Below are 26,253 nucleotides of genomic sequence, written 5' to 3' on the forward strand. Positions count from 1 at the left end.
GGTGCCTTTGTCTCACGCAATGACGCCAGGACGGGCCTCGAAATTTCACCAACAGCGAGGCTACGCGCACGATAATCTTGGATGCGCCGGGACCGATCGGCACCCACTTACTCGTTCCTAGCGAAGGCCCGTAGCAACGGGAGCTGGATATCCTTCCCCGGACCCACCACCCTAGCTTTAGCACCATCGCGAGTCGCATGAGAAGGCCTGAGGTTGTCTCAGTCGTGGTTGCATGTGGGACTTTGTGCAGGCACTTCCGACCTTGTAACCCGGTCGCATACTACGCCATACCTACCACGCGGAGCGCAACAAGATGAAAAGCACAACAAGGAGACCAAGAACTGGACCCGTCCTAGCGAGAAGATGACTTGTCTGGTCTTTGCCCCGCTGAGCTCGCTCGCCGCCAGGGATTGTAGGCGACGACCTCGATCCTTACACATGGGTGCCGGCGGTAAAAGAGTTGGAAACGCGCCTCGCTTGCCGAGCACGTACATGTCCAACCAACCGTCACCTACCTCTCTTTTCCACACTCATCACCGGAAAGAATTGAGAAACGGTCAGCGAGCGAGCCTCCCGAGATGCACCCCTCCATTTTCCGCTGCATTGCTTGGAAGAGGGGCATTGCTTTTGCGTCAAGCCCCAGCGCTAACACGAATCCCGTAATGCTCCAGAAGAAATGGGCCTGCTCCTGGTTTCATATGCGGATCGCGGCACCTTCCCGTTGCGCAGGAGCACGACGTGGGCGTAGGATTGATTTGTTGATGCTCGACGGAAGGCATTGCCAGGAAGATGCTCCTAATGCTGGAAGGTATATGTCAATGATGTGTCAATGCTTTCGCAAAACATCACGTCGCTTGAACACAGACAGAGCCCCTCAAACTGGTTGTTGCAACTAGCTGTGCTACAAAGTTTTCTAGCCATGTGCGCATAGCACGGCAGCCCTGACAACTGCTCTTCACATGGAAACATACTTTCTCAGAGCAGCTAGCTAAAGCCTCAAACCCACCCGCGCTGAGAGGCGCACGTCGTCCGTTTCCACGCGAACGGCTAACGTTATTAAGCAGCTTCCGGCAAGGTCAGGCCTGCACATTCCCTGGTGTATAACGGTAGTTGTATCCTACGGTTCGAATGCGGCCCGTAACAGTGTCATTCACGTTCGGTCATGTGTTGACAAAGTCTTGGGGGCGCGTGGTGTTGGAAGAGTACACAGGTGCCATCGTGGTTGAGGGATTCTCCTGCAGCCGGATGACAGGTGGATGTTCCATGGTTATGACCACGGCCCATCCCGTTACGGTGCGTGCACAGGGTTTGTCGGTCCAAGACTCCCTTCCGAGCTCAGAGCCGTGCGTCTCGGGACTCGGAGGTGCACGTCGCTGGACTTGAGTCAGCCGGCAACAGGGCTGCTCTCCGTCAAGGCCGCCCCTCAAAGAGGCGGTCTAGATGTGAGCTTCTGAAGTTGAGGTGGGGCAATGTCGAGCATGCTGGCTCATCGTACCATGGCTGTCTCGTGGCAGGTATCGTCGCGGTTTGACAGGTAGGGAATTCTATGCTTGCGCAGACAGCGACAATACGTCTCAAGACGTACACAGATTGCTGCATGCAACGAATGTAAACAGGCAATATAAAATCGAAGTCCCTCAATCGTGTCAAAACAATGTGCAGGTGTATAGACTCGCCGGCATATACGAATTGCGTTGCGGTGCGATGCGCCAATGGCGAAGCTGTGGACAGTATGCATGTTCCAGGATAACGAGTGATCACGTGTGGAACCCCATCTTGAGGCAGTTCCGGTGTGCAATCCCTCACGGAGTCTTGTCCAGCTGCAGCCTCCGGTTCGTGCAGCCGGGATTCGAAGCTCCTCCTGGTGTGTCGTGCGCTCCCAGAACCCGCCAGTTTTCGCGTCCCCAGCTGCTCGTCGCTGCCCGCACGCCTGTTTGCACTGCTCATTCGCTCCTCAGCCGCGAATGGGAGCTAGCCCTTGATTCCGTCGCAAGCGCTCAGTCGCGGTCACACCGATCCCCTTTCCATACGCAGATCGCAGCGCCGCCGCCCACAGCACGCGGAGCTCCTGAACATCACCTCGACAGCCTCCGTCTAGGGCTTCCGTTCGAGGGCTCCTGCAGCTGCCGGTGGGGCCAACGAACGCTACGCTGCGCTCCGTCTCACAGAAAACGCACATCCCCCCCGCGCAGCAACGCGACGAGGCTGCAGCATGGCGTTCAACGGCACCGTGCCCCCGCCGGGGAGCATGTTTGTGCGCGCGCTCTACGACTACGACGCCGACGATCGCACGAGCTTGAGCTTCCGCCAGGGCGACATCATCCAGGTCATCACACAGCTCGAGAGCGGCTGGTGGGACGGCGTGATCAACGGCGTCCGCGGCTGGTTCCCGAGCAACTACTGCGCGGTTGTCAACCGCGCCGACGACGACGTGCACGACGACCGGAACGCTGCAGATGCCGTTGACGACGACACCCAGTCCGAGCTCGGCGGCACCGACTACACCAACTCTGACACCGAGTCCCTCAACGGCAACGACACCATCCTGCCCATTGAGCGCAATGGTAGCGACAACAACAAGGAAGAGGAAGCGGCATTTTGGATCCCCCAGGCCACGTCCGACGGCCGCTTGTTCTACTTTAACACACTCACCGGTGTGAGCACCATGGAACTGCCCCTCGAGACCCCCTCGGCCAACGAGAACGGGCCCCGCGACCGCGCCAACGTCTTCATACCAGACTCCTCGAGGCCGCCGCCCGAGCTGCTGGCTTCTGGCTATAGTGTGGAGGACACAGACGACGAGAACTCAGCTTCGGACCTCGAGGGTCCGGGCATGATGGGCTCGCATAGCTCTCTGGTAAGCTCGGCGCAGTCAGACACAGTGCGTGTATATACTAACATGCTCCTCTCAGCCGGGGCGCAAGAGACTCTCAGACGGCGTGTCGCCTGCAACGTCCATGGACTCCATGAACCAACACACTTCCTTCGACCGCTCGGCGGATGCAAATGGTACGAGCTTTTCAATCGCCAATTTGCCCCCTCTCGGAACCACTGCCACCTCGTTTGCTAACAACCCTACGGGCGGGTCACACATGACACCCGGTTCTTCTCGCAAGTTTTACGATGATGTAAATCCTGTCCCTCTGACGTGGAACCGTATGGTTGAAGACATGCGACGAGCCATTGAGCGCTATCGGCAGGCAATCAACAATAGCGATCGTTCCGAGTTCGTCAAGCGAGCAGAAGACATCTCCGACCATCTGCGACTGATTCTTGCCGCTGGATCTGGCACAACCGACAATCATTCGGGTAATCCTTCTATCATTTCGACCAACAAAGCCCTCTATCCGCATTTCCGCGAGACCATGTCGAGGTTCTCGAAGCTGGTCCTTTCGTCCCATATTGCTGCAGCAGACTTTCCTCCACCAGATTCTTACTCCAAGTGCTTGAAAGAAGCCGACGGCGTGCTGAACGGTGTATACGGGTTTGTTGAGGTCGCTCGACAACAGCGTGGGGAAGACATCCCTCGCCTTGTTCCTGGCTTCGTGGTCGGAAATGCTGCGGGAGGCAACTGGCACAACAACGGCGTGGACGTTTGGAACGCCTCAGCCCCAACCTCTTTCATCGACCAAGAAGACTATGAGTCGATGGTCGAACCTACTGTGAAGCTCGACTCTCGTGTGTTGGAGCGCCTTGAAGATCTGAAGCGCTTGATTGTCTCTAGTATTCGCAGGCTCGATGAGCAGCTCGTCGTCCGTGACAAGATAGTCACGCCATACAGACATCAGATCATCGGCGACAGCGTCTGCAACGCAGCTGGAAAGGTTTTGGACGTTTGTCGTCCTTGGATCTCCACAATCGAGTCTATCAACCTCTCTGCCCTTAGCTCGACCATGCAGGGGCAGCAACTGGGCGAGTTCAGCATTCAAAAGCAAAAGGTCTATGACTTAGTTTCAGAGCTGGTCATCAGTTGCCAAGGTGTTGCTGCCCCGTTAGCCGATGAATGGGCTGAAAACCGTGGCGACTCCTTGGAAGAAAGGATCAATGGCTGTCGGGCTGTGTCGCGTGATCTGGAGACCAGTATCGTGCAACAATTCGGTTTACTACAGCACATGTCAGAGGCTGTACCTCTGGCTGACATTGCAGTGCGCAATGACCCGCGACGAAACACAGATACAGAAGTAGGAGGCTCACATGTCCCCGGAGGCTCAAGTAGTTCAAGGCCCCTTCTCAAAGATGTGCCTCAATCGCATACATACAGCGAAGGAACGTCACTGGAAGATAAGGTGGTGGACCCAGTCCGTACAGCCAACAGCAGCAAGAAGCTGAAGGACTTCTTCGGCGAAGTACCCAACATCCCTCAAACAACCGTTGAAGAGGTGCCTGAGTTCCTCAAGCTCGATCACGAGGGTGAAATCTCGTATGATCACAAGACGAATCCACCTCAGCTTCGTGGAGGTACGTTGCAGGGTCTTGTGGAACAATTGACACGACATGATCGATTAGACCCTGCGTTCAATAACACTTTCCTCCTCACTTATCGTTCATTTACAACTGCTTCGGAGCTATTTGAGATGCTCGTCAAGAGATGGAGCATCCAGCCGCCGTACGGACTTGCGAAGGAGGACTATCAAACCTGGGTCGACATGAAGCAGAAGCCAATTCGTTTCCGTGTGGTCAATATTCTGAAGAGTTGGTTCGACAACTACTGGATGGAAGGCAATGACGAAGAGGCAAGGATATTGATCCAAAGGGTGTACAACTTTGCCAAGGATCATGTAGCGACCACCAGTACCCCTGGTGCTGCTCCATTGATGACATCCGTTGAACAACGATCTCGAGGCCCCGATATGCCGACCAAGCGCATGGTTCTTACTTTGAACGCGCAGACACCCCAACCGATCTTGCCTAAGCACATGAAGAAGCTCAAGTTCCTTGACATCGATCCTACAGAATTTGGACGGCAGTTGACCATTATCGAGTCGCGACTCTACGGCAAGATTCGGCCCACCGAATGTCTCAACAAGACATGGCAGAAGAAGCTGGCGCCTGGCGAGCCTGATCCAGCCTCGAACGTGAAGGCATTGATCCTTCATTCGAACCAGTTGACGAACTGGGTCGCGCAGATGATCCTAACTCAACAAGACGTCAAGCGAAGAGTGATCGTTATCAAGCACTTTGTAAATGTAGCAGAGAAATGCCGTCTACTGAACAACTTCTCGACTCTGACCTCGATCATATCTGCCCTTGGCACGGCGCCCATTGCTCGACTGAACAGGACGTGGCAAGCTGTAAACGCGCGATCGATGACAACGTTGGAGAACATGCGGAAGCTCATGGGTAGTACCAAGAACTTCACAGACTACCGAGAGACACTGCACAAGGCGAACCCACCGTGTATTCCTTTCTTCGGTATGGTAGCATGATTCCGCTAGCTCTGAGTAACGGCTGACAGCACAGGTGTGTACCTTACCGATCTGACGTTCATTGAGGATGGTATCCCTTCTTTGATCAAGAAGACCAACCTCATCAACTTCGCCAAGCGTGCGAAGACTGCTGAGGTGATTCGCGACATCCAGCAGTACCAGAACGTACCTTACCCGCTGCAACCTGTACCGGAACTACAGGATTACATTCTGACAAACATGAACTCGGCTGGCGACGTGCACGAGATGTACGAGACGAGTCTGCAAGTCGAGCCCCGAGAACGTGAAGACGAGAAGATTGCAAGGTCAGTGATGGCATGGTCTAAACTGCAGTTTTCAGTGGATTGACAGCTTAATAGGCTTCTCTCTGAGTCTGGATTCTTGTGATGATACCCCTCGAACGCATTTGACATTGTTGATGATACGAATTCAACTCGGCGTTTCCAGGGCATGAAACGACGCTATTTTGCTTTCACGGACACGACTCCCAAGGCGCGCATTACTGGGCATTTTATGCGCAAGCTTGGGTACAAGCTACGACAGACATGTGACGAAGCACTGCGAATATCAGATGATCTTGTTTATCGCTGGGTCAGGAGGATCTGTGGCCCAGAGGCTTTCTGTTTCGGAATGCTATTCTACGTACCATGTCTGTAATCAATGAAACGAGATGCGAATGCTGTAGGTGTCCTCGTTTGGTCCTCGTTGTTGTTGACACTGAGTGCTGATGGCGCACGCGAAGGCTGGGCGTTGGTGGAGTGCAGGCGATCGGGAATATATGATTGGCTCGTTTCGCAAATTTTGCGTGGGGCAAGGACACAACGTCTGCCGGTTGACACGGCAAGCCAAAGATCAGAGGCGGAGTCGCTACACTGCTCGATAGCGACTGTTGCTAGTGTATATGTACGCTGGTCAGGTGGAGGTCATCTTTCAGCCAGCCACCCTCGCACGGCACCAAGCAGAGAAAATCAGGACAGTCGCCCTGCCAGCTCTGCTGCACGGCCAAAGCTCGTCCCGCAAGGCATTACCAAGACGTCCCTTCTCGTTTCCAGCAAGCTGGGCTCGAAACAACCCAGGTTCTCCTTGCGGCAAACATTGCGGGCTGTCCGAATGCATTGCCCTCGGCATCACACGACCACTTTCCCGGTCTTTGGCGAGGGATACAGGTGTATGCAAAAGGGAGGGCTGGTTGCACAGCGTCTGCAGCCCGCCGCTGGACGTCTGGCTGGCCCGGTCTGGGAATCGAGGCTCTGCATTGTTGCTGCAGACCAAACAGGTGGAGGGCCCGTCGCTCCCGCCTCGCACTTTTGACAGCTGTGCGCACGCCAAACAACTCGGTGTCAAATCTCCAGTCCCCGCTGTTTGCCCGCACCGTTTTTGCTCGGCGACAGGCCGGGCGCCATCATCTTACTAGCTGTCCTGCCGCACCTGAAAGAACGCCGGTTGGCACCTAAGATGCAGACAGGGCCGTGCTTTCCACTGGCTAAGAGTATCTGCTCTCGATTTGGGCAGGTTGAATCCGCTGCCACGGCCGAAGGAGGGTTGGTCTTCTTGCCGTTTTCCCCAGACACACTCGCCCCTCCTGAGTCCTGGCTCGCTCAAATACTTGAGTCGCGTGGCCCTCGATCGCCTTCGCCCTTCCTGTCGCTCTTTTGACCCCCTTGTTAATAACCTTTATCACCTTCTATACGCTCACTACAACTTTCTGTTCTGCAATGTTTAAAGTACGCGACGCCATAGGCGCACTTCCGTGGCTAGTCCTTACACTGTCTCGCTTCGGTACGTATTCATACTAGGATTTCCAAATCCGACAACGCCTCGCGATCCTTCGATGCTAACGCGCCTTCCAGCGGTTGCCGACTGCGAGTGCGGCTACTCCATCAATGGGACCAACAGCACAGAGTTCGAAGTCTTCACCGATCTTTTGGAGAACGACTTCTTGCACACAAGTGGCGACAACATAACCGCTTTCGGCTGGCGGCCACAGGAGTACAATGTCTCGGCCAAGGACGCTCGAGGACCGTATGGCAAGAACTTTAGTGTCGCAAACGCAGAGTTGAACCCGTTGAAGAACGCGCAAGTTTGGTCTGGAGACTCCATGAACGGGGGTGATGCAGGCTTGAAATTGTGGGTGCGCGGCGACCATTCAAGTGGATACGTAGGTGGTGCAGAATTGGCCACTGTGCGCAACGACACTCTCTACGGCAGCTATCGCGTAGGCATGAAGCTTTCGGGAGAGAGCGGGACATGCGGCGCCTTCTTCTGGGTAGGACAAAGCTTCTACTGCCAACAAGGATTGCTTCGCTGACTGCAATAGTTCTTCAACAACTCGCAAGAGATCGACATGGAATTTCTCTCGAGGCAGTTCAACGAATCCCAAGGGACGGTCCAGCTCGTTCTCCAGTCTCCGCAGTCTGTGCACAACGGCTACGATGCATCCGGCACAGCTGGATACCAGATTCAGCATCTTCCCTTCCGGCCGGACCAGCAGTTCCACGAGTACCGCTTCGACTGGAGACCGGAAAGTGTCGTCTTCTACGTTGACGGCAAAGTCATGCACGAGATGACCGAGAACATTCCCAGTGAGCCCGGACACATGTTTCTGAACCATTGGAGCAACGGCGACAAACTATGGTCAGCGGGCCCTCCATCAGCCGACACATCGATGACTGTGTCATACGTCAAGGCGTACTTCAACTCGACTGATACTGCACGTCACAATACGTACAGCAAACAGTGCCCGAAGTTTGATTCTTCAAAAGTGTGCTCCGTCCCAGCACAGACCGTGGCACCCGATGGCAGCAACGCAAAAACATACTTCTTCTCTCAAGAAGATGGCAAAACACCAGGACAACAGATTTACCATACCACCAATGGGAACGGTGCCGGAAGACTTCTCCGCGCGCACACGATATACATCTCGATCTTCGTCAGTTTCTTGAGCTGGGCCATACTATAGCTGTTCTCCCAGGACTAACGGCTTGCGCCCAGTCGTCATCCACTCGACGGCCTCACATTCATTCCATGTCCTTTTCACGATCTAGCACGAGTCGGCACGGCGTTTGTACAAGTTATGGTTCTGCATCTTCTTCCGAGCGCGCACACCTTTAACGCTGCTCTTCTGCCGGACCCTTTCCCTCTTACTATCATTTGAATAGTGTTTACTACCCTTCGATTCTTGTACACACATCTGTTTCTACGGAGGACCTCGACCGACCGACGTGCGAGGCCTCGCTTTTCTCTTTGCTTCGTTTCTTGCTGTCCGGCAGGTTTTATTCACGCATATTTTATCGAGCTTGGCTGGAATATCGATACCACTTTTGGGGGACTAGGAAGGGCTTTGGGCGGGATGGTGGAGCGAAACAGGGCATGCAAAAGTAGAACAGCATTTACAATACATACGCATATCATCTACAAACATTCTTACAGTAGTGGCTTTGAATTCTGCGTACAGCGTGTTACCACCAGAATAGGCAATACGTAAGCCGATTTCATGCGGATTTTTTTTTCCTTGAGGCTGCACTGCCAATGCACGGCACCGAGTATCACGCGCCGGAGGACGCGGTGGTCGGCGTGTAGTTCTAGTGGAGCGGCGTAGCTGGGGTCTAGAGCACGTGGATATTGGCGGCGCTCGGGCAGCGATGACATAGGAAGCGGGATCTCGATTGTTGACTTCGCGAGGTATGTGCGTGGACCCCAGTCGGAAAGCTGGTTGTGAGAGCCAGCTGTTGCCAGTACCACAGGCGTAGAGAGGATATGCCTCACTAAGGAGGTTGCAGCTCGGCGTACCTTCTTACCAGCATTCTCATCGCTCTCACCAGTGCTATGGAGCACCCCTTTGATATGCAGGCCTCAGCTGGGCCGCAACATGCCCGTGTGCCACGTGACCGCCCCTGGACGGTTCCACAAGGTGCAATGGCTGATCGGTGCAGGCTTGGGATACTCGGGGCAGGGCAAACCTGGCGATTGTACGCCAGGACCTGCGTCGCGCTCGCTGGCGTCTGTCATGGTTCGAGTTTGCCCAATCTCCGAGCGGGCCGACCGTCTAGTGCCTCCACAGCGCTCAACACCATTGAAACTTGGCCGATATACAGTCACCCAGACGGTTCGCGACACTAACGATTTTCACTATTTGACATGGGCATCGACTTTGATCATCGGCTGAGAGAATTTTGCCGCGTTGTATTTGCATCCCAATGGGTTCCTGAGTCGACCAGAATAAAAATAGAAGATCTTCAAGCTCATACTCAATGCACGCAGACAATTCGACCGAGCCGCCGAGGTCCACTCCAGTGCATTGAGCGTCGTCCCCTCGTAGTGATCGTCCCCAGGGGACCTAGAGAGGACTACAGCACAGTTCAGCAGTGTGCTCTATAATACGATGTTTGTCTGCAGGAGCGGTCGAGCAGTGCTATCACGCTCGTTTTCTCTGTACGTCTGTTACTTTTAATTTTCGACACGATGCTTTTCTCACGCTCGCTTTTGCATCTTTTGCCACTAGTCTGCTTTATCTCGGCGTTGCCTACCGACGATGCGAGAAACGTGCATTCGAGGCGGAATGGGACGGCCGGGGGCGTTTACTATGGCGTTACAAGCGCTGAACATGAGGAGCGTAGCAAGAGCTTGAAGGCAGGGGGTTATCGAGTCATATCACTAAGTGCCTTCGGGACGCCTCCGGACGTCAAGTATGCGGCTGTCTGGACCAAGGCTGAAGGTGCAGAGTTCGAAACCATCGCGAGCGCTGACGAGGATGCCTTCAACGCCTGGTACGAAGAGTGGAAGGGCAAGGGATATGTGTCGACGCATGTGGCCGCCACTGGGCCCGCCGAGGAGGCAGTCTTCGCTGGTGTGATGGAGCGATCGAACATCACGGAAGTCCAGAAATGCGGCATGGATACTCCGTATGCATATGAGAATGTCACAATGGACATCAATGTCATCGTCAGAGGCGTGAGTGTTTACGGTTCGCCTTCCAACCGCCGATTCTGCATCGTCGGCCATGAGAACATCGGGAACAGGAAGCAGTCGACGCACTATCAGACGACTTATTTCACGATCGACTATCAGAAGATGTACGATGCGGAGATTCAGAAGCGCTTTTGGAGGCCGACATACCTCGATGTCAGCAACGATCACCTCATCTCATCCTTGTTCGAGGACACCAGTGTCGGGAAGTGGGTGTCGAAGGTCGGTCTGACTGAGGCTCAACTTACTGCTGAGATCCACACTCAGACAGCCAGTGGGCTCTCTCTGGTCCACCTTCAAGGCGGGGGTGAGGGTGACGATGTGCTCTACACCGCGATCTTCGCCGAGAAAACCGAGCCCCTTTCCCAGAACTGGAACGCCAACGGCAAGATGACTGGCTTCGAAGACAACACCGCTTTGACCTCATCGCTCGACACCACCATGAGAGACTGGATGACACGCAACGGCATCCGTCAGGCCCAGGTAGCTGTTGCGCGCGAAGGCAAACTCCTCGGAGAACGCGCCTACACCCTCGCCGAAAGCGACCGCGCCGTCGCTTCGCCCTCCGACAAATTCCTCCTCGGCAGCGTAAGCAAAATGTTCACCCACGCCGCGACCCAGCGCCTCATCGACGACGGCCTGCTCAACCTCACAACCACCGTGTACCCGCTCCTCGGATACAACCCTGCCGACCCCCGCGCAAACAACATCACGGTCGAGCACCTCGTCTCCCACACCGCAGGCTACGATCGATCGGTCTCTGGGGATATTGCCTTCATGTTCCGCTCCGTCGCGCAGTCCAAGAACAGCTCCACCCCGCAGACCCTCCGCGACATGATCGAGTACATGGTCGAGCGGCCGCTGGACTTCACGCCCGGCGACGGCGGATACGCGTACTCGAACTTTGGAACCATGCTGCTGAGCTACATCGTCGCGAATCTAACGGGCACGCCGTACATGGACTTCCTCAAGGAGCGCGTGTTCAGCGAGGGGATCGAGGCGGAGCTCTTCGCTACGGCTGCGGAGACGCATTTCAACGACCGCATTGTGCAGGAGACGAAGTTCACTGGGTTGAGTCCCCTGTTTCCGCAGGAGGAGGTCCTTGTGCCGGCTACCGCAGGTGGAGACGGCGATATCAAGGAGGAGGTTGTGGGGTCTTTTGGGCTGAGGGCGTCGGCGAGTACGATTGCAAAGTTCATTGGGAATAACGGTGAGTGTCCCTTTCACGATTCGGGCTGGAGTGATGGCTAACGTATCCGCAGCTGTCTGGACGATCGGCGGCCGGGACTGGATGGCGTCTCGCGATGGGAGCGTGGCGGGCGCGCGGGCGTATGCGCGCAGTGAGGGGCAGGAGAACTATGACTGGGCTGTTCTTCTCAATTCGCGGGATTTTGGGTCGGAGGAGGAGTGGAATGGGTTGGTGTATACCACGCTGCCTGATATTTGGGCTGCGAATAAGATTGCCGAGGCGTGAATAAGGGGAATAACGACAAAGCGCCCGAGGCCGACGGGGAGAATACCGCTCCAGCTTCTGCGCGAAGAGCACAGCCTAGTATACAGCATGATGGCGTGGATATGGGGAGGGGACCGAACGCCAGATGGATGGCGCAAAGAAAGTGCACAAAGGATACCCAATAGACGTTACTATAGACTCCATAAACAACTTTATCTAAATCAGGATGAGCTGGCTGCTTTCCTTTGATTTGCAAGGCAACAGCCGTACTTCTAATGGGAGGTGTAGTTCCACAACAGCAATTCGGAGAATTATCTCGACCGATTCCCTGCTCCTATATCGAACGCACTTCCACCCATCGACTCCCCCTACCATCTCCGCCGTATCATCCTATCATCACTCTAAGTTATACCTCCCCAGATGGTGGGATTCGTCAGCAAACTACCCTAACTCACAGGATTTACTGCTGGTAACATAGCTCGCAGCAATTCTCTTCGCATTCGCAACGTAACATACCTTGAGCCCTCTCCACCGCCGAGAAAAAGTACTCGATCGTGCGGTATGGATGGTACAGCTTGCCGATCCGTCTCTCTGCCGTGGATCTTTGTTGCGTTGCGACATCTAAAGGTTCAAGAGGGATCAATAACGGGCTGGTGCGCCACGGATCCTAATGGGAAGTGCATCTTTCCTTCAATCGAACGGTGCCCTGAAGAACCCCCTTTCCGCTCGACACATGTATACCTCAAGGAGAAGCTTGAATCAGGTGCGCACGACGATGGTGTCCTTGGACATAAGCGTGATTTTTGCGTCCATAACATGTCTAAGATATGTAACAAGAGCCAGAAGTGGAGTGTCTAGGCAGCTGTGCGGGCGGGATGGTGATAGTTGCGAGCGCGAAAGGCGGAAGATAGAGCGGGACGACTACGAAAATACCGACGGGTACGTTCGACACCTGTGACAGAAAAAAGAGTATACGGAGATTGTGCCTACAATATGACCAAAAGGGGTGTTCCTGTACCTCGTGGTTTTGTACTGTCGCAATTGACGTCAACGCGTAGGCCACCTTCAACGGAGCAGCAGTGGTACACCAGATCTTGGTCTGAGTTTTGATGAGTATTCCCAGCTACTAGCTTTCATAGTAGGCAAGTATACTTCCCCATCACTCGGGAGCCAATGTCAAAGCCGCATCAGGACACCCAGAACTCTAAGAGACCTTCGCTAATGTATCACAACTTTTCTCCAAAGCCATATCTCAATCCCCAAGTCTTCCACCTGGCTCCTCAGTTACGGCACTTGAAGAAGCAGCTCAGCTTCAGATCCTACAACGGTCAGCACCACTTCACACGCAGCACGTCAAAGACTCCAACTCACCCGCCGGTCCGCCGGATCAACCTTGTCGCACGTGATCCCATCCTTCGACCACGGCTGATCAATACGACATCCATACCGTGTCTCCGCACCGTCATCTTTCTCGGTCCAGGTGACGATCTCGGGCGCATGCGAGGCTGGACTCACCCAGTCCCAGCCAAAGTGGACCGAGCCGTCGCCGCCGGCAAGGCGATCGATCGAGAGGTTGCCATTGATGAGCTCGTTCCGGGAGGTGATGGGGACGGTGAGGGCTTGCTGGGAGATGGGCTGCTCATTGTCGGGGACGGGGACCGCGGACATGGAAGGGGTGAGCAGGTTGGAGACCTTGGCGTAGGTCACCTTCGTGGTGCTGGAAGGTCTGAAGGCACAGCGCTCGCTGAATTGGGCGGTGAAGGTGCAGTTGCCTAGGCTGAGAGGTCAGCGGGCGGGGGAAAATTGCGAACGGAGTACTTACGGGCGTCTCGAGTGACATGGACGTTGCGGGCATCGACTCCATCGATGATCGGACGCTGAGGTGCTGCGACCGCCAGTGCGGCGAGCGCGAGGAGAGACAAGAGCTTCGAGAGCATATTGCAGGTGCTCGGAGTTCTCGAAGGGTAGTCGCCTGTTTTGGGTGTGGAGACGAAGAGGTGAGCTCGCGGCTCTTTCGAAAGAGGTCTTGGGGGGCTTGATAGAGGTTGTGCGCGTATGGATAGGTTATATATAGGCAGTAACAAATGACCGAAGCTTGGACGCTGCAGCCGAGCTCGTACGTGGCCTTCGAGGTGAAGGCAGGGCAGGGCAAACGCTGTCTATTGAGACTCCGATCAGATGCCCGGCGCGGTAATGCAATCCCTTGATTAATATTTGATAAGAAGCCTATCGTAGGGTAACGCTATGCTCTTTGGAGCATACCACTATACTTCACCTCTCCAGACCTAACCCCAAGCTCGCTCACGACTCCGAGTCAGCCATCCCATTGCACTTGAACCAGCAGTCTAATACCTTCTCCTGCACCTGGTTAGCACATTTCGCATTTCCCACCATAAGTCAACCACTTACCCTCTCATCTGCAGGGTGTGCCCCATCACAGCTCGCCTCAGGCGCATCCCAATTCTGCTTTACCGCACACCCATACCGCCCCTCGGTGCCCTCTCTATCCTCACTCCACCTTACCGTCACCGGCCGTCCACCAGAAGGTCCATACGTCCACCCAAACTCGACCTTCGTGTTGTTTGGGCGCTCGATGTCCAGTCTCCCAGCGATACTCTCCTGCGGACTGCTGGCATAGACGGAGAGCGGCGCGGCGTCAATGTTAAGGGCTTCGGTGGAGTTTGTGATGGAGGCGCCCCAGGGTGAGAGGATGGAGGTGATTGCGGCGGAGGTGCTGAGGGAGGGGGCCGTGCTAAAGTGGCAGGTTTCTGTGACAAGGATAGTGAAGGTGCAGTTTACTGGGGTGGATTAGTGGGTGCATGTAGGATGGTCTCGTGGCCTTCAACGTGCGAGTAGGGAGGCCGTCAAAAGGATATTGACGTACGGTGGTGGCCAGTGGGAGCTTGCAAGGTTGGCGCAGCTATGGCGGTCATCGTGAACGAGGAAATGGTAAAAAGGATGGAGAGCATCTTCATCGCAGCCGTACTAGTAGGTTGTGTCAATATGCGCTTCTTTGTCGGCTTGAGTATCACGAAGGTGCTAGAGTTTTTGTTGCAAGCAGTACGCGTCGATAAATATCAGGAAATTTGGAGGCGGGAAGGAATGTATGCTAGGTGCCGGCAGTTCAGCGATTGGTAAAAGAAATATCTTCATCGAGTCTTGCAGTCTTGCTCATGAGCACAGACGCGAAGTGAAGGTTGCACAACCTTAACACGGAAATTAACACTCAATCTCCGAAATCTTCTGTGTTAGCTGTAGTTTGGGTAGCTCGGGTCGTAAAGTGTGCCTAGATTTGTGTAGTAGTGCTCTTGATTGAAGTTGTTTTATCCGATCCCTACATTTTCTTTTACCATCAACTTGACCCCGCGCAGACTTGCATGCTAGTGGTGGAGGTTGTGAGTATCCATGGTGTCGATCTATCAACGCGCCAAAGGAAATGCAGGGGTTCCGGCCAATGGAAAGGTAATTAGATATGGATGGGTATCACAAAATGCCATGCCTCTGATTTGAATGTGCATCGTCGAGGTATAAGAATGAGCTTGCGAAACTAGCGTGTGAAGCTCTCACTTGTGCTTCTCGGTAATAGCGATGGTAAACTTAATCCACGTGTGCATTCTTCAGAATTAAGACAAATCGTACAGGCAAAGACTTCTACATTATCATGAAAAAGGTATCGGTATAGCTAGTCCGCATAGAACCTGACCTGGGGCAATACACCGTACTCAGACTTCTGCTCGGGCGCTGTATTGTGTACAAGTCGTCCGCCGTCAACATTGGTGGCCTCATTTCCAAGCTTGTCGAGTCACTGAGATGAACAAGTCGTCGCAGAAACTAGTCCTTTTCAACCGCGCAACGATATCAATTGCCCTGTCCATGCGGAAGATGGATCTATCGTGGATCATATCGGGAAGACAGCAATCCGAAAGTAGGCTTTTCACGTTTGAACCTTGCTAATGGAGCGGTCCCAGATGTGAATAACTTGTCTATAGCAACTACGCTGGTGACAGGAGGTTTACCTGAGCGGCTTACAACACAGGAAGATATCCACCAAAGTTATGAACACTTGATGACCACCATATTGATACTGGTAGTACGGGCGGTATGGTTCTTTTGAAACCTTGAACCCTGGGTATGCAATTGAAAGACGCCGGACTGCTCGACTCGATACATCGAGCTTCGTGTCACAATGATCAATTCATGGAATGTTGACGGAGGTCAAAGCTATACCCACGTCGAGGCGAAGGTCAGCGACCGCATTATAGCTCCCAATCGGGACCTGAGATCCAGCTAAGACGATTGGGGCAAGTCTGTACGACAACGCCGCATCGTAACGGCTTTGGAGTCAACGCAGGGTGTTCTCGTGAGCAAAGGAGAAGGATTCCATGGCGGGAACTAGAAGCGTGGTTGCCTTCTAGGGACACTTGCAAGCATGGAGCGCAAAGGCCCTGCGTTAATAGTTCGGTCCGCTTCCGAACGCGGCCACTATGCAGCATAGATCGATAGAGACCAAGGAATCGAAAACAGGTGCAAAGCTTTCAAAATGGCTGTCACCAAGCCTTGGTTCCCAGTTGCAGGCGGTCAGGAAAACTATGCAAACGGGGGCCATGATGTGGAGACCGGGATGCCGCGGTGAGAAGAGAATGTTCGGAATGCCGCGTAGGGCTGACCGTCGCTCAGCTCCGTCCCCACAAGCCGCATGCCGATGGAGAAGGGAGCTCCTATGTCAAAGCCAGGCCAGACCAGACCAGACAGCGCATGCGGGCAGCCACGTTTCATATCAGTCTTCGCTCAGTACAGCGAGGGTGAGGGGTCACGTTGATGAGCGGTGAGCAGGCTCCAGTGTTGTGAGGTGTTAAGTCATGAAACTTTGAAATGGCGCAAGCGGGACATTGACACGACGATGGTGGACGAGTGGCCAGACCATAGCTCTGGAGCACGTGTCAAAGGCACAGACGCGAAGGAGTACTTTGCTGGACTGGCGTCAACGATTTGCGCAGAAACTGCTCGTCAGCTCCACCGCGAAACGGTTGCAGTGGGTCTGCGGTGTGGAAATGGCCATGTTGGGACGCAGAGGATGCATAATTATGCCCCGAAACTGGACCGATGCACGCGCTTAACGACGGAAGGCGATCCAGCTAGCTTAGCCTTTCCGGATGAGGTCCCGTGCCAAAATGAAGCGGAGCATCGTGAGATGCGCTGAGGAAGCTGCCATGGTGGTCAAGCTGTATGCGAGCGGGATGGCTCCATCTCATCAGCGGTACTACCCAAGTGTCACTGTCCGAGCGGTGGAGAAGCTCGGTAATGTTTACTGCAAGCGGAGCTGGTTGATGGCTGAGGGGAGTCGGTAGGTTTGCAGAAAGGTCTGGAATGCTGGCAAGTGGAGATCCGTTACAGAAACATTCGCGATGTGTTCGATCACGGCGAGGATGTGGGTGAGGTGAGTCAGGCGAGCCTAAACACGGGCACCATGCGGTGCTCCGCTTGGTTGACGGGACCAGTCCCTAGAAAATTTTCTATATTACCTAAAGCTGCGGCGGCTTGGCATAAAAATCGAAAGTGAGTGAAAGAATTGCGAAATGTGGCGTCGCATGTGGCACAATTGACGAACAGTGGCACACGTGGAGTGAGAGGAGTCGAAAACAGCACCAGAGGGCTGACGTTGTGATGGGGCAGCGACCATCCAGGACGTCTGGGGAGCTCCTCGGAGATGCTCAATCACTGCAACGCCCGCTTCCTGTTTGAGCGTGCCACAACGCCATGCCTCCTGAGAATTGCGGGGGACAGGTCTCGCGATCCTCGTGCCATGTGTGACGGCCAATGACGGTGGAGACGGTCGCGGGTACCTAACATCCCCAGGATCCGCAGCGCAGCGTAGATGAATCACGATGGGGGCCGCTTGGCCGTCGGCGAGCGAAAGCTGACGTCCGGAGGAGGCGCGCCCCGGAGCTCACACGAGGCGGGATTGCACAATGCCAAAGGTACGCAACGTTGGTCAGCAGAGGCGCAATGGCAGTGAGTCAGCCAGCCAGGCCGGGCGGGACTGCACACGCAGCGCCGCGTGAAGGTGAGGTTGGCCAAGTTGCCTGTACTGGGGCGATCACAGCAGCGGCAGCCCGTGCGCCAGCAGCAGCCTCATCCCATGACCCAAAAATGTACGAGTACCAGCAGGGGTGCACCCGCTGGAAAAAGGCTAGCGTTGCTTGTGAAAAGCTTGGAGGCGGTTGCGCCATGCCATCAGACACTTGCTGCACGGGGCTACCAGTCCAGTCACGGAATTTCCATCATGTAAAAGTTCAACTGACACCTGAAAGCACTTCTTTAAAAGGCCTGCGGCCCCAAGTCCTGCCATCTGACCGTACCGCCATGTTCTGTCCGCTTGCCCTGCTCCATCAATTGAATTCCCACAAGATCAATTCATAGCCGTCTCTCGCAGCGCACCACTTCGACGCCCGCGAATACTATCGACGCCTCCCGGAGATACCCCACTCGAATCTGCACCTTCTTATCGCAACCCAGCACACCTCGACGCAGCTCTCACGCACCCCAGATTTTCTCGTAGCCTTCCTTGTCGGCTAGCCCAGAACTATGCCGGGCCGTCTGCTTTCTCTCGTCCGCCCCGCGCCTGCGTCATCGCCGCCCCTCGACCAGTTAAAAGGCCAGAAGAAGCATTCCGACATACCGCCTCTGTTCCCCCCTGTCTACTCCGTCGAGCGCCCCTCCCAAAAAAACAAATCACAAGAATCTCTCGTCATGGAGGCTTTCAAACGCCATGGCCTGGGCGGTCGCCAGAACTCTTTCAAGAAGAGCCCCAAGGCCAGTCCCAAAGCGGAGCCCCAGCCTGCTGCCATCCTCAACATGGTTGTCGAGTCGCCGCCCCTGGTCTTCTTCAATTCGCCGCAAACATCCACTGGTGCCATCATCTCTGGCTTGCTGAACCTTGAGGTGCACGAGCCAAATGTGACGCTCGAAAAGATGGAGATGCGTCTCCTCGCTGTGGTCACAACAAAGAAGCCCGTGCACCAGCATTGCCCGGACTGCACTTCCCAGACTACCGAGATCCACAAGTGGGAGTTTCTGCGGGGAGCCGTCCAGCTGCATTTTGGCCAGCACTCGTTCCCTTTCAGCCATCTCATCCCTGGACACTTGCCTGCAACTACGCACGGTCAGATTACAACGCTCGACTACTACCTCGATGCAGTCGGCACCTTGTCCAATGGCAAGAAGCTCGAGTACAAGCGCGCTCTTGACATCAAGCGCTCCATCGTCCCCGGCCCCGACAAGCACTCAATTCGCATCTTCCCTCCCACCAACCTTACCGCATCGGTGAAGCTCCCTCCGGTTGTTCACCCCATTGGCGACTTTGGTGTAGAAATGCGCCTTTCCGGCGTCACTCAGACCAAGGATGACTCGCAGTCGCGCTGGCGCCTCCGCAAGCTCAACTGGCGCATTGAGGAGACCCAGAAGTCCATCTCTCCTGCTTGCCCCAAGCACGCCAACAAGGTCGGCGGAGAAGGAAAGGGCATTCTCCACGACGACACCCGCACCATTGCTAGCGAGGAGGTGAAGACCGGATGGAAGACCGACTTCACCGAGGGCAACATTGATTGCGAGTTCCGCGCCCGATGCAACATTGCCCACAACCCTCTTTGCGACATGGACAGCCAGAGCGGAATGAGCGTCAGACACAACTTGGTCATCGAGATGGTCGTCGCCGAAGAATGGGCCCCGCTCAAGAAGCTGAGCCAGGCCACTCCGACCGGCGCTGCTCGTGTCCTCCGGACGCAGTTCCACCTTGTGCTCACCGAGCGCTCTGGCATGGGCATCTCCTGGGACGAGGAGCAGCCCCCCCTGTACGAGGACGTTCCCGCCAGCCCGCCTACCTACATTGGCGACTACGACGGCCCACCGCTCCACGACGAGCACGACGAGCTGCACCTTGGTCCTTGAGCCCGTCTAACCCATCGCCTCATGATCACGAATCTCCTTACTGTCACACACAAAAAGTTTTTGAATTTGCACCGGTCTCTCGTCGGAGGATATACCCCATCTTGTTTAGCTCGAGCTGTCGAGCCTTGTTGATTACCATCACAGAAGCATCTTGGCTCTTACGATACCTCTCTTCTTTACATATGTTCTCATGTTACTTCAACAAGCAGGCTCTGTACTGTATACTAGCGCGGCGTTCATGGGACACTGGCTCGATGGCTTACCGCCTCGCCAACGGGAATCGTCTGTATTTTCACGCTGCGAATCTCCTACAAACGGCTTACGTAGTACATACACACACAATAATACTTAGTGCGGGAACTCTTGAAAGGATTCCCGCCATTGCCTCATCCCAACAGAGTTTTCCACCAGCCCATGTGACGCTCCTAACATGTTTCCGGTCGCACGCACGCACGCCCTGCATTATGCAGGGCTTGTCGTCGAGGTTCTGTTTTGGGGATGGCGCATCACGCCACGCCGAGTCGCGCAATCACCTGTTCACATGACGAGTCGCACTCCGCCGGCGCTCGAACTCCGAACGCGAGGTCGGAATAGCCTCGGACGGAGCGCCTCGGAGTTCAGCGTCATCTTATCAGATGGCGCGCATCAAGATCGCAGCGAGGCGCTCGGCGCTGTCTCGCACTTGGCTTCCAAGACCGCACGGCACAGTCCCACGATGCAGTCTGCACCGCGCCTCTGCTCCTGTTCTCTGGGCCAACGCACAGCACGCCGCTCCACCTCGCCGCATGCACAATTCCCACGCACCCCGTCAAAGCGACATCCAGACCCTGCATCGGGGCCTCCCGACCGTAGCCCGGCCGCTGCGGCTCACTGCCGACATGCGGCTCTTGTCGCGCCCCGCCGGTGACACATAAAAATCCAGCATCCCAGCTCATGGACTCTGGTAGTGGGCACCTCTGGGATGCGCGCAGGGGTGCAGGTCTAGAATCGCCAGCGTGCGTGCGAGGGCCGTTGCGTGTGGGTTGTGGGTACGGTGCGTGGAACTGCCGTTTCGAGGAGGGGGGGCTTGGCTTCACACGTGGGTCGTGTTTGCGATGCGGTTCGCGTCGTGAGGTACATAGTAAGCATGCGGTGAGCAGTGATGGCCGTTGGTGGTGTGACACGATGTGAGGATAGACATCCCACAACTGGGAGCGGGGAGCCGGGTAGAGGAGTTGTGGGTCTCTTACGAGTGCTCGATGGGCGTTGCGATCTTGCGATTGTGTGGGGCGCGAGTGTGGTTGGGTTGTTTTCCGAGCATATAGCATCGTCTTGAGGTGAAGTCGCCGAGACTGCTCGGTCGGTTGTACGGGATAATGCAACCCACCAGGCTCAGGTAAGGGAGGATGTTTCTTGATAGTTGGGTAGGCTTGCGACTTCTGGAATTGGAATGCAATGCCTGCGACTGCCTTGTTCGACTAGGGTCAATGCACTGTGAGACTTAAGTGCTGTGAACTTGACAACTTGACTTTGGGTGACACTTCCATGGATTGGCGAAGGACCAGATGCACTAGTACGGGGCTGATTGTCATGAGCAATGTTACGTCCCATCGGTGCATACAAAACCGACTATGTGATTCTATTCTACACTTATTGTGGCGTAATCTGACGCTCGCAGAGACAATACGAAGGAAAATAAGAAAATACGCCAGACTCCCGATCACCCCATGCCCCAGTTCTAGTCTATCCTGCTACGACACGCCTCACCTCACATGACTTCTTGCAATCGCATCACACCTTTCCCCAAACTAGAAGCCTTATGATAACACCTCCCACATAGCACCTCACCCACTCCCTTCCACGGGCACATCTCGTCGCTCTGACACGCCCCCTCCCCTCTCGGCAACATCATCTGTCCCTCCAACCACCTCGCCAACTTGGCATCTACATCGCCTCCCACACGTGCAAACTGTACGCCCCGCACAGCCGTGAATAGCTTCAAAACGGCGTAGTCGCACGCCTCGAACTGCGCCTGCCACACCCTGACCTCCAGATACTCTGCCCCAGAAAACGCAGCTGCGGCCTGAGCGGCAGTGAACTGCGGATCCGTGTCCAGCCGGAGACAAATCTGCCAGCGCGAGATGAGGTTTGTGACGCTAGGGTACAGAACGGGTTTCGCAGAGGATGTGAGGTGGGGCAGTGAAGCCAGCAGGGACGGATGCGCGTGGAATATGTGCGGAGCGTAGAGCAGGGCTGTCGCTTCGTCGTGGATCTTGCGACACGTGGACAGGATCGCTGGGTGCAGGGAAGTCGCGGTCGAGGTCTGGTTGTAGTGTCGCACATTGAGGTTGTTTTCTCGGTTCGTGATGCTGTGAAGGTTCACAGCGTCCGGGCAGAGGAGGTCGGCGTAGATTTGGTTCCTGAGCTCGGCAGGGAGTCGGAAGAACAGGGAGGCCTCTTGGTCTGAGGTCGTGTTGGGCAGACTTCCTACCGAGGGTACGGACTCGCGTTGGTCATCAAACAGAGCGCCCCTGGAGCTTTGGACTTCCCCTGTTGGTCGCGGTAGGATCTGTTCTGAGGCGTGTAGCTGGAGTGTGGGATGCGAAGGCTCAATGGTGGGATATGCGTTCGCTCCGTTGTATACCACGGCGGGATTTGGATGGTAGTAGAGGGCGTATGTTGCCATTCTTGTTGTTCTCTCCTAGACCGATTGGTTTTGGATTTTGGTAGAGAGCTTTTTTGATGATATAAAGTGGCCCGGGGGTACGTCGGCTGCGGTGCTGGGTGTTGCAGAGCAGCTGCGGCTGTGAAGCACGTGCCAATGGGCGATTGAGGCGGTGAAGTCGCTGGTGTCGATGGATTCGAGGTATTCGGTGTCGATTCTTCTGATGGTATTGGAAACGCTGGTCGTATAATGACTGGCGATGTCGCGGTTGCGGTCATCGGAGAGCTAGTCTCCTGTGTTGGGTATTGGCTTTATCCGGAAGGTTCTCCGGACGTAGGTGTTGAGCTAATCGTTGTTGCGAGAGACAATGGCGAGACGATGGTGGTTTATGGGAAGGAAAACTAGTGCGTTATAAAGGAGTCAAAATGAAGCAATAAAATATTGACTATGCCTACACCGTTAGAATCACGTTGTTGGACAGCGAATCTGCCCGAATGAGACGGTCCGTGCGTCGCGATAACAACACGGTGAGCGAAGTAGCGCCACACGTCACACCACCGCCAGCGACCAGCTCACCACCTGCGTGCAACCGTGAGCTGGCTGCGACGCTGTCCCACAATAAAAACTTGTTGATATCTTCGTCTCCTGGGATGATGGAAGTACAGTAAGTCCCAGGGTCTCCTGCTTTCGGCTTCGATTGCTGGATGCCTGGGCATAGGTTTGTTGGCGCGCTTGCGTGCGCGCGGCGACTGCCACTGCATCGGTGACTCAGGCAACCGGGCCAACGAGGTGGGCATTTGGTACAACACGTATACTTCGATCTTTAGTGTCCGTGAAGGTCGCATTCCATCACAAGTCGATCTTGGGACGATCTAAAGGTTTCGTCCAATCGTCAAGCAATGTTTTTTTTGGTAGGCCGTGCCAACGAGAGAAACTTCGATGGCATTTGTTCCGCAGAAAATAAGCTACCAGCAACTAGGCTGCTCGATTAATATACCATTATCTGGTGTTCAGCCTCTTCGCCCAAGAAATCATTACTTCACGCCGCTGGGGTATAATGCAACGCCCTTCCTCCGAATCGACTTCACCCAAGACTATACCCAACGCAGATGTTTCTGCTCGAACTTGCGCTCATATCGTCGTCAAGTATTCACCCCCCGATTCCGGCATAGTCACGCTCTTCAAACTATACCAGCAATTCCCATGCCCAAGGCCGCCATGGCTCCCACCTTCCACTCCGGTCCTACGGTTTTCGCAGCGCCCTGCTTGACAATTGTCTTTGTAACACCCAGTCGTCCTGTGAGCGTTCCCATGCCTATACTTCCCTTGCCAGGAAGTGGAGCGGCGTTGGATAGCGCCTCGTTACGTAGTGTGATTGTATGAGGAAGCCATGTTCTAGAGGTACCGCCAATCCATGTCTCAACCCACTGTACGGTGACGAAGACTCCAGAATCGTCCGGTGGGGTTGCCACAGGCGCAGGGGGAACTGAAGCGAGTGGTGCAGGCGTAATTGCAGGCGGCACTGCCAGCGGTGCGGCCGGAGCAGCGCCGGGGACAATTGCAGGAGGAACCGCAGGAGCTACTGCTGTAGATGTTGACACAGTTGGTGGAACGGCAGCTTTGACGTCAGCATTTGGAGCTGCTGGAACTGGCATGGCTTGACGAAGACTGTGGGAACTGTCAGCGTTCGCCGTTGCTTCTGATACTGCGCTCAACTCACTCGAGGTTCTGCATTTCCAAACTGTCCGGAGCTTGGGTCATCGCAGGAGTATCTGAATTCGGCGGCAATCCTGAAATCGCATCGACTCCAGTTCCGGAAGCAGACGTGTAGCGTAAGAGTTCGGCAAATTGAATAGCTTCGCCTAGCGTAAGGAGTGACAGGAACAGCGTGGTGAGTGCTGTTGTCCGCATTTTGAGGTCGCTATAGCCAATTGATACTTCTAGCGCATATCAGCAACTCGTTGCCCGTATCGCTGTTTGAACCTACCAATATATGCTGGAACCATAACCCGAGAGAGAGTATCTGGACGCAAGCACAGTGGATTAAAGTGCTCTCTATTCACTCAAGCGCTAGGCATGAGTCACGATACTTTGCAGCTGCTGTAAAAAGCCAACGACAAACGCTGTTCTTGTAAACAAGCCGCTATACCATTCGCTGTCCACTGAAGTATCGTGGCCGGCTAAGCTCAGCTGCGATAATTCGGTAGGGAAGACGTCGTAGCAGCGACAGTCGAAAGAGCGATAACGTAAGTGAGCGACTAAAAGTGCTGGGTAAAGGAGTGTGGCGAATGTGTGACAAAAAAAAAGTTGTATGCTGTAGGAGAGAGGGCTTGGAGGCGAAAATCGTAGCGTGTCATAACATGTGGTACCCGAAGAAGGAGCGGTTGCCATTGTTATGGCAGGCGGCAACGTGGAATGCGGGAAGGGCGTTAACGATGAAGCAAGGGACGATGCTCCGTGGTGGACTTGCCGTTTCTCTTCCTAGATACTTCAAACCGTTCTAGACGAAGAACAAAAAAACTACCGCCGCTGGATAAATTTGACATAATTTGCGTGCGTCTTTTGTGATGAAGATTCTGCTGCTCCGAAGACAAGTCAACAGTCGAGCAGTCATCGTGAAGTCATGCTTTGAGCTCTATATCCCTTCCTTGCTGCGCTGCGATAACCGTACATCCACAACACAGAATCCCTACAATCCGTCACGCAAGCGACCGTCCCTTATTTCTCCCTCACTCTAATAATCCCTTACCCACTAGCCAATCTCTTCAAACCCGCCTCATCCCCATTGAAAACATCGCTGTCACCCCCATACGCATTACTATCCTTATACTGCCAGATAGTATAATACGGCCAACCTCCCGGGATCGTCCCCGGCGCGCTCGCCCACCGCGCCAACATCAACGGACTCGTGTCCTTGAACGCAGCACTGTTCCCCGTGCACGTCGTCCACCAGCTCAGATTCGTGTAGAGAACCGGATACCGCCCCGTCAGGCTGTGGTACTGGTCTGAGAACGACTTGATCCACGCGACGGTCTGGGAAGTCGAGAGGCCGCCGCAATTGGCGACTTCGAGGTCCAGCATGCCGGGCAGTGTGATGCCATCAGCGCTCCAGCCGCCGCCGTGCGCGACGAAGAAGTTGGCCTGAGCTGCGCCAGAGGACGAGCCAGGCTGCGCGAAATGGTAGCCGCCGCGGATGAAGCCTGCGTTTGTTGCGCCGCTGTAATGTTGGGAGAACTTTGAGAGTCAGCTAGAAGAATGGGGAGATGAGGTGGAGACAATGTACGTGCCTTAGGGTCTGTGTAGGTCGTGCCTTCTGTAGCCTTGATGTAGACGAAGCGAAGGCCACCTGAATACGCGCCTGCGAAGTCGACCGTGGATTGGTAGTGCGAGATGTCGAAGCCTTGAACTGCGGCCTGGGATGTTGCCACCAGGAGGGCCAGCGTTGAGAGGTGTGGTGTGAACTTCATGATTGTGTGGTTACGTTGTTTACTTGAATCCCGAGTTCAGTTTGAACTCGACATGCGAATATCTTAGGACCGCCATACAGCTTTATACTCACATTCTGTCTTCGATGCAAGAGTCGTCCACAGACGGCGCCCGACACTATACCCAAACCCTCACCTCTTTAGCGAGAATTGCGACGATCCCGTCGTACTCGCCCCAATCGAAATCCAGCACTCTATACATGTGTGGACGTCGCTTCGTATTCCGGACTTGTCTTCACATCTGATCATCATAATCTTATTCTAAATCGGCAGGTGTGTTTCGCGATACGCATGCCAAAGTTCCTATACCGGGAGGTCCATAGGAGGCGCGAC

General features: G+C 54.8%; 12 protein-coding genes across 12 annotated transcripts; 6 read left to right on the top strand and 6 right to left on the bottom strand.

Moving 5' to 3' along the window:
* The first annotated feature begins 1,012 nt into the window (after positions 1–1,012).
* CC84DRAFT_1020848 (uncharacterized protein) lies at positions 1,013–1,435 on the top strand. Its single transcript, XM_018173379.1, has one exon. The coding sequence runs from the start codon at positions 1,129–1,131 to the stop codon at positions 1,381–1,383; it is 255 nt and encodes an 84-aa protein (XP_018032799.1). The 5' UTR covers positions 1,013–1,128; the 3' UTR covers positions 1,384–1,435.
* Positions 1,436–1,818: 383 nt separating this feature from the next.
* On the top strand, positions 1,819–6,108 carry CC84DRAFT_1262358 (ras GEF). The gene is made up of 4 exons (XM_018185147.1): positions 1,819–2,857; positions 2,913–5,412; positions 5,461–5,731; positions 5,786–6,108. The coding sequence occupies exons 1-4, from the start codon at positions 2,213–2,215 to the stop codon at positions 5,811–5,813; spliced, it is 3,444 nt and encodes a 1,147-aa protein (XP_018032800.1). The 5' UTR covers positions 1,819–2,212; the 3' UTR covers positions 5,814–6,108.
* Positions 5,944–6,939, top strand: CC84DRAFT_1021063 (uncharacterized protein). Its single transcript, XM_018173381.1, has 2 exons — positions 5,944–6,107; positions 6,169–6,939. Exons 1-2 carry the CDS (start codon positions 6,074–6,076, stop codon positions 6,735–6,737), a joined length of 603 nt encoding a protein of 200 aa, XP_018032801.1. The 5' UTR covers positions 5,944–6,073; the 3' UTR covers positions 6,738–6,939.
* A 202-nt stretch (positions 6,940–7,141) lies between these two features.
* Positions 7,142–8,385, top strand: CC84DRAFT_1099252 (concanavalin A-like lectin/glucanase; the record flags this gene model as incomplete). The annotated part of the gene is made up of 3 exons (XM_018174812.1): positions 7,142–7,205; positions 7,277–7,692; positions 7,744–8,385. 3 exons carry the CDS (start codon positions 7,142–7,144, stop codon positions 8,383–8,385), a joined length of 1,122 nt encoding a protein of 373 aa, XP_018032802.1.
* A 1,154-nt stretch (positions 8,386–9,539) lies between these two features.
* Positions 9,540–11,939, top strand: CC84DRAFT_1126751 (beta-lactamase/transpeptidase-like protein). Its single transcript, XM_018175751.1, has 2 exons — positions 9,540–11,601; positions 11,654–11,939. Exons 1-2 carry the CDS (start codon positions 9,888–9,890, stop codon positions 11,863–11,865), a joined length of 1,926 nt encoding a protein of 641 aa, XP_018032803.1. The 5' UTR covers positions 9,540–9,887; the 3' UTR covers positions 11,866–11,939.
* Positions 11,940–12,065: 126 nt separating this feature from the next.
* Positions 12,066–13,889, bottom strand: CC84DRAFT_1208443 (uncharacterized protein; the record flags this gene model as incomplete). The annotated part of the gene is made up of 6 exons (XM_018182161.1): positions 13,667–13,889; positions 13,216–13,616; positions 12,863–12,967; positions 12,361–12,511; positions 12,300–12,307; positions 12,066–12,116 (listed from the first exon to the last, which is right to left on the bottom strand). The coding sequence occupies exons 1-6, from the start codon at positions 13,779–13,781 to the stop codon at positions 12,066–12,068; spliced, it is 831 nt and encodes a 276-aa protein (XP_018032804.1). The 5' UTR covers positions 13,782–13,889.
* Positions 13,890–14,031: 142 nt separating this feature from the next.
* CC84DRAFT_1262362 (uncharacterized protein) lies at positions 14,032–15,017 on the bottom strand. The gene is made up of 3 exons (XM_018185148.1): positions 14,729–15,017; positions 14,254–14,642; positions 14,032–14,202 (listed from the first exon to the last, which is right to left on the bottom strand). Exons 1-3 carry the CDS (start codon positions 14,817–14,819, stop codon positions 14,146–14,148), a joined length of 537 nt encoding a protein of 178 aa, XP_018032805.1. The 5' UTR covers positions 14,820–15,017; the 3' UTR covers positions 14,032–14,145.
* Positions 15,018–18,346: 3,329 nt separating this feature from the next.
* Positions 18,347–19,886, top strand: CC84DRAFT_1021195 (uncharacterized protein). The gene has a single exon (XM_018173385.1). The coding sequence runs from the start codon at positions 18,430–18,432 to the stop codon at positions 19,789–19,791; it is 1,362 nt and encodes a 453-aa protein (XP_018032806.1). The 5' UTR covers positions 18,347–18,429; the 3' UTR covers positions 19,792–19,886.
* A 393-nt stretch (positions 19,887–20,279) lies between these two features.
* Positions 20,280–21,320, bottom strand: CC84DRAFT_1021141 (uncharacterized protein). The gene has a single exon (XM_018173384.1). The coding sequence runs from the start codon at positions 21,096–21,098 to the stop codon at positions 20,415–20,417; it is 684 nt and encodes a 227-aa protein (XP_018032807.1). The 5' UTR covers positions 21,099–21,320; the 3' UTR covers positions 20,280–20,414.
* Positions 21,321–21,586: 266 nt separating this feature from the next.
* Positions 21,587–22,246, bottom strand: CC84DRAFT_1062960 (uncharacterized protein; the record flags this gene model as incomplete). Its single annotated transcript, XM_018173602.1, has 1 exon — positions 21,587–22,246. A coding segment is annotated over one exon (660 nt), but the record flags the coding sequence as incomplete, so codon positions are not given.
* Positions 22,247–24,367: 2,121 nt separating this feature from the next.
* Positions 24,368–24,988, bottom strand: CC84DRAFT_1021129 (uncharacterized protein). The gene has a single exon (XM_018173383.1). It carries the CDS (start codon positions 24,824–24,826, stop codon positions 24,506–24,508), a length of 321 nt encoding a protein of 106 aa, XP_018032809.1. The 5' UTR covers positions 24,827–24,988; the 3' UTR covers positions 24,368–24,505.
* Positions 24,989–25,180: 192 nt separating this feature from the next.
* Positions 25,181–25,902, bottom strand: CC84DRAFT_1189650 (glycoside hydrolase; the record flags this gene model as incomplete). Its single annotated transcript, XM_018181068.1, has 2 exons — positions 25,181–25,669; positions 25,723–25,902. 2 exons carry the CDS (start codon positions 25,900–25,902, stop codon positions 25,181–25,183), a joined length of 669 nt encoding a protein of 222 aa, XP_018032810.1.
* Positions 25,903–26,253: the final 351 nt, after the last annotated feature.

Source organism: Paraphaeosphaeria sporulosa (genome assembly GCF_001642045.1).
Source record: "Paraphaeosphaeria sporulosa strain AP3s5-JAC2a unplaced genomic scaffold CC84scaffold_9, whole genome shotgun sequence".
Lineage (NCBI taxonomy): Eukaryota > Fungi > Ascomycota > Dothideomycetes > Pleosporales > Didymosphaeriaceae > Paraphaeosphaeria > Paraphaeosphaeria sporulosa.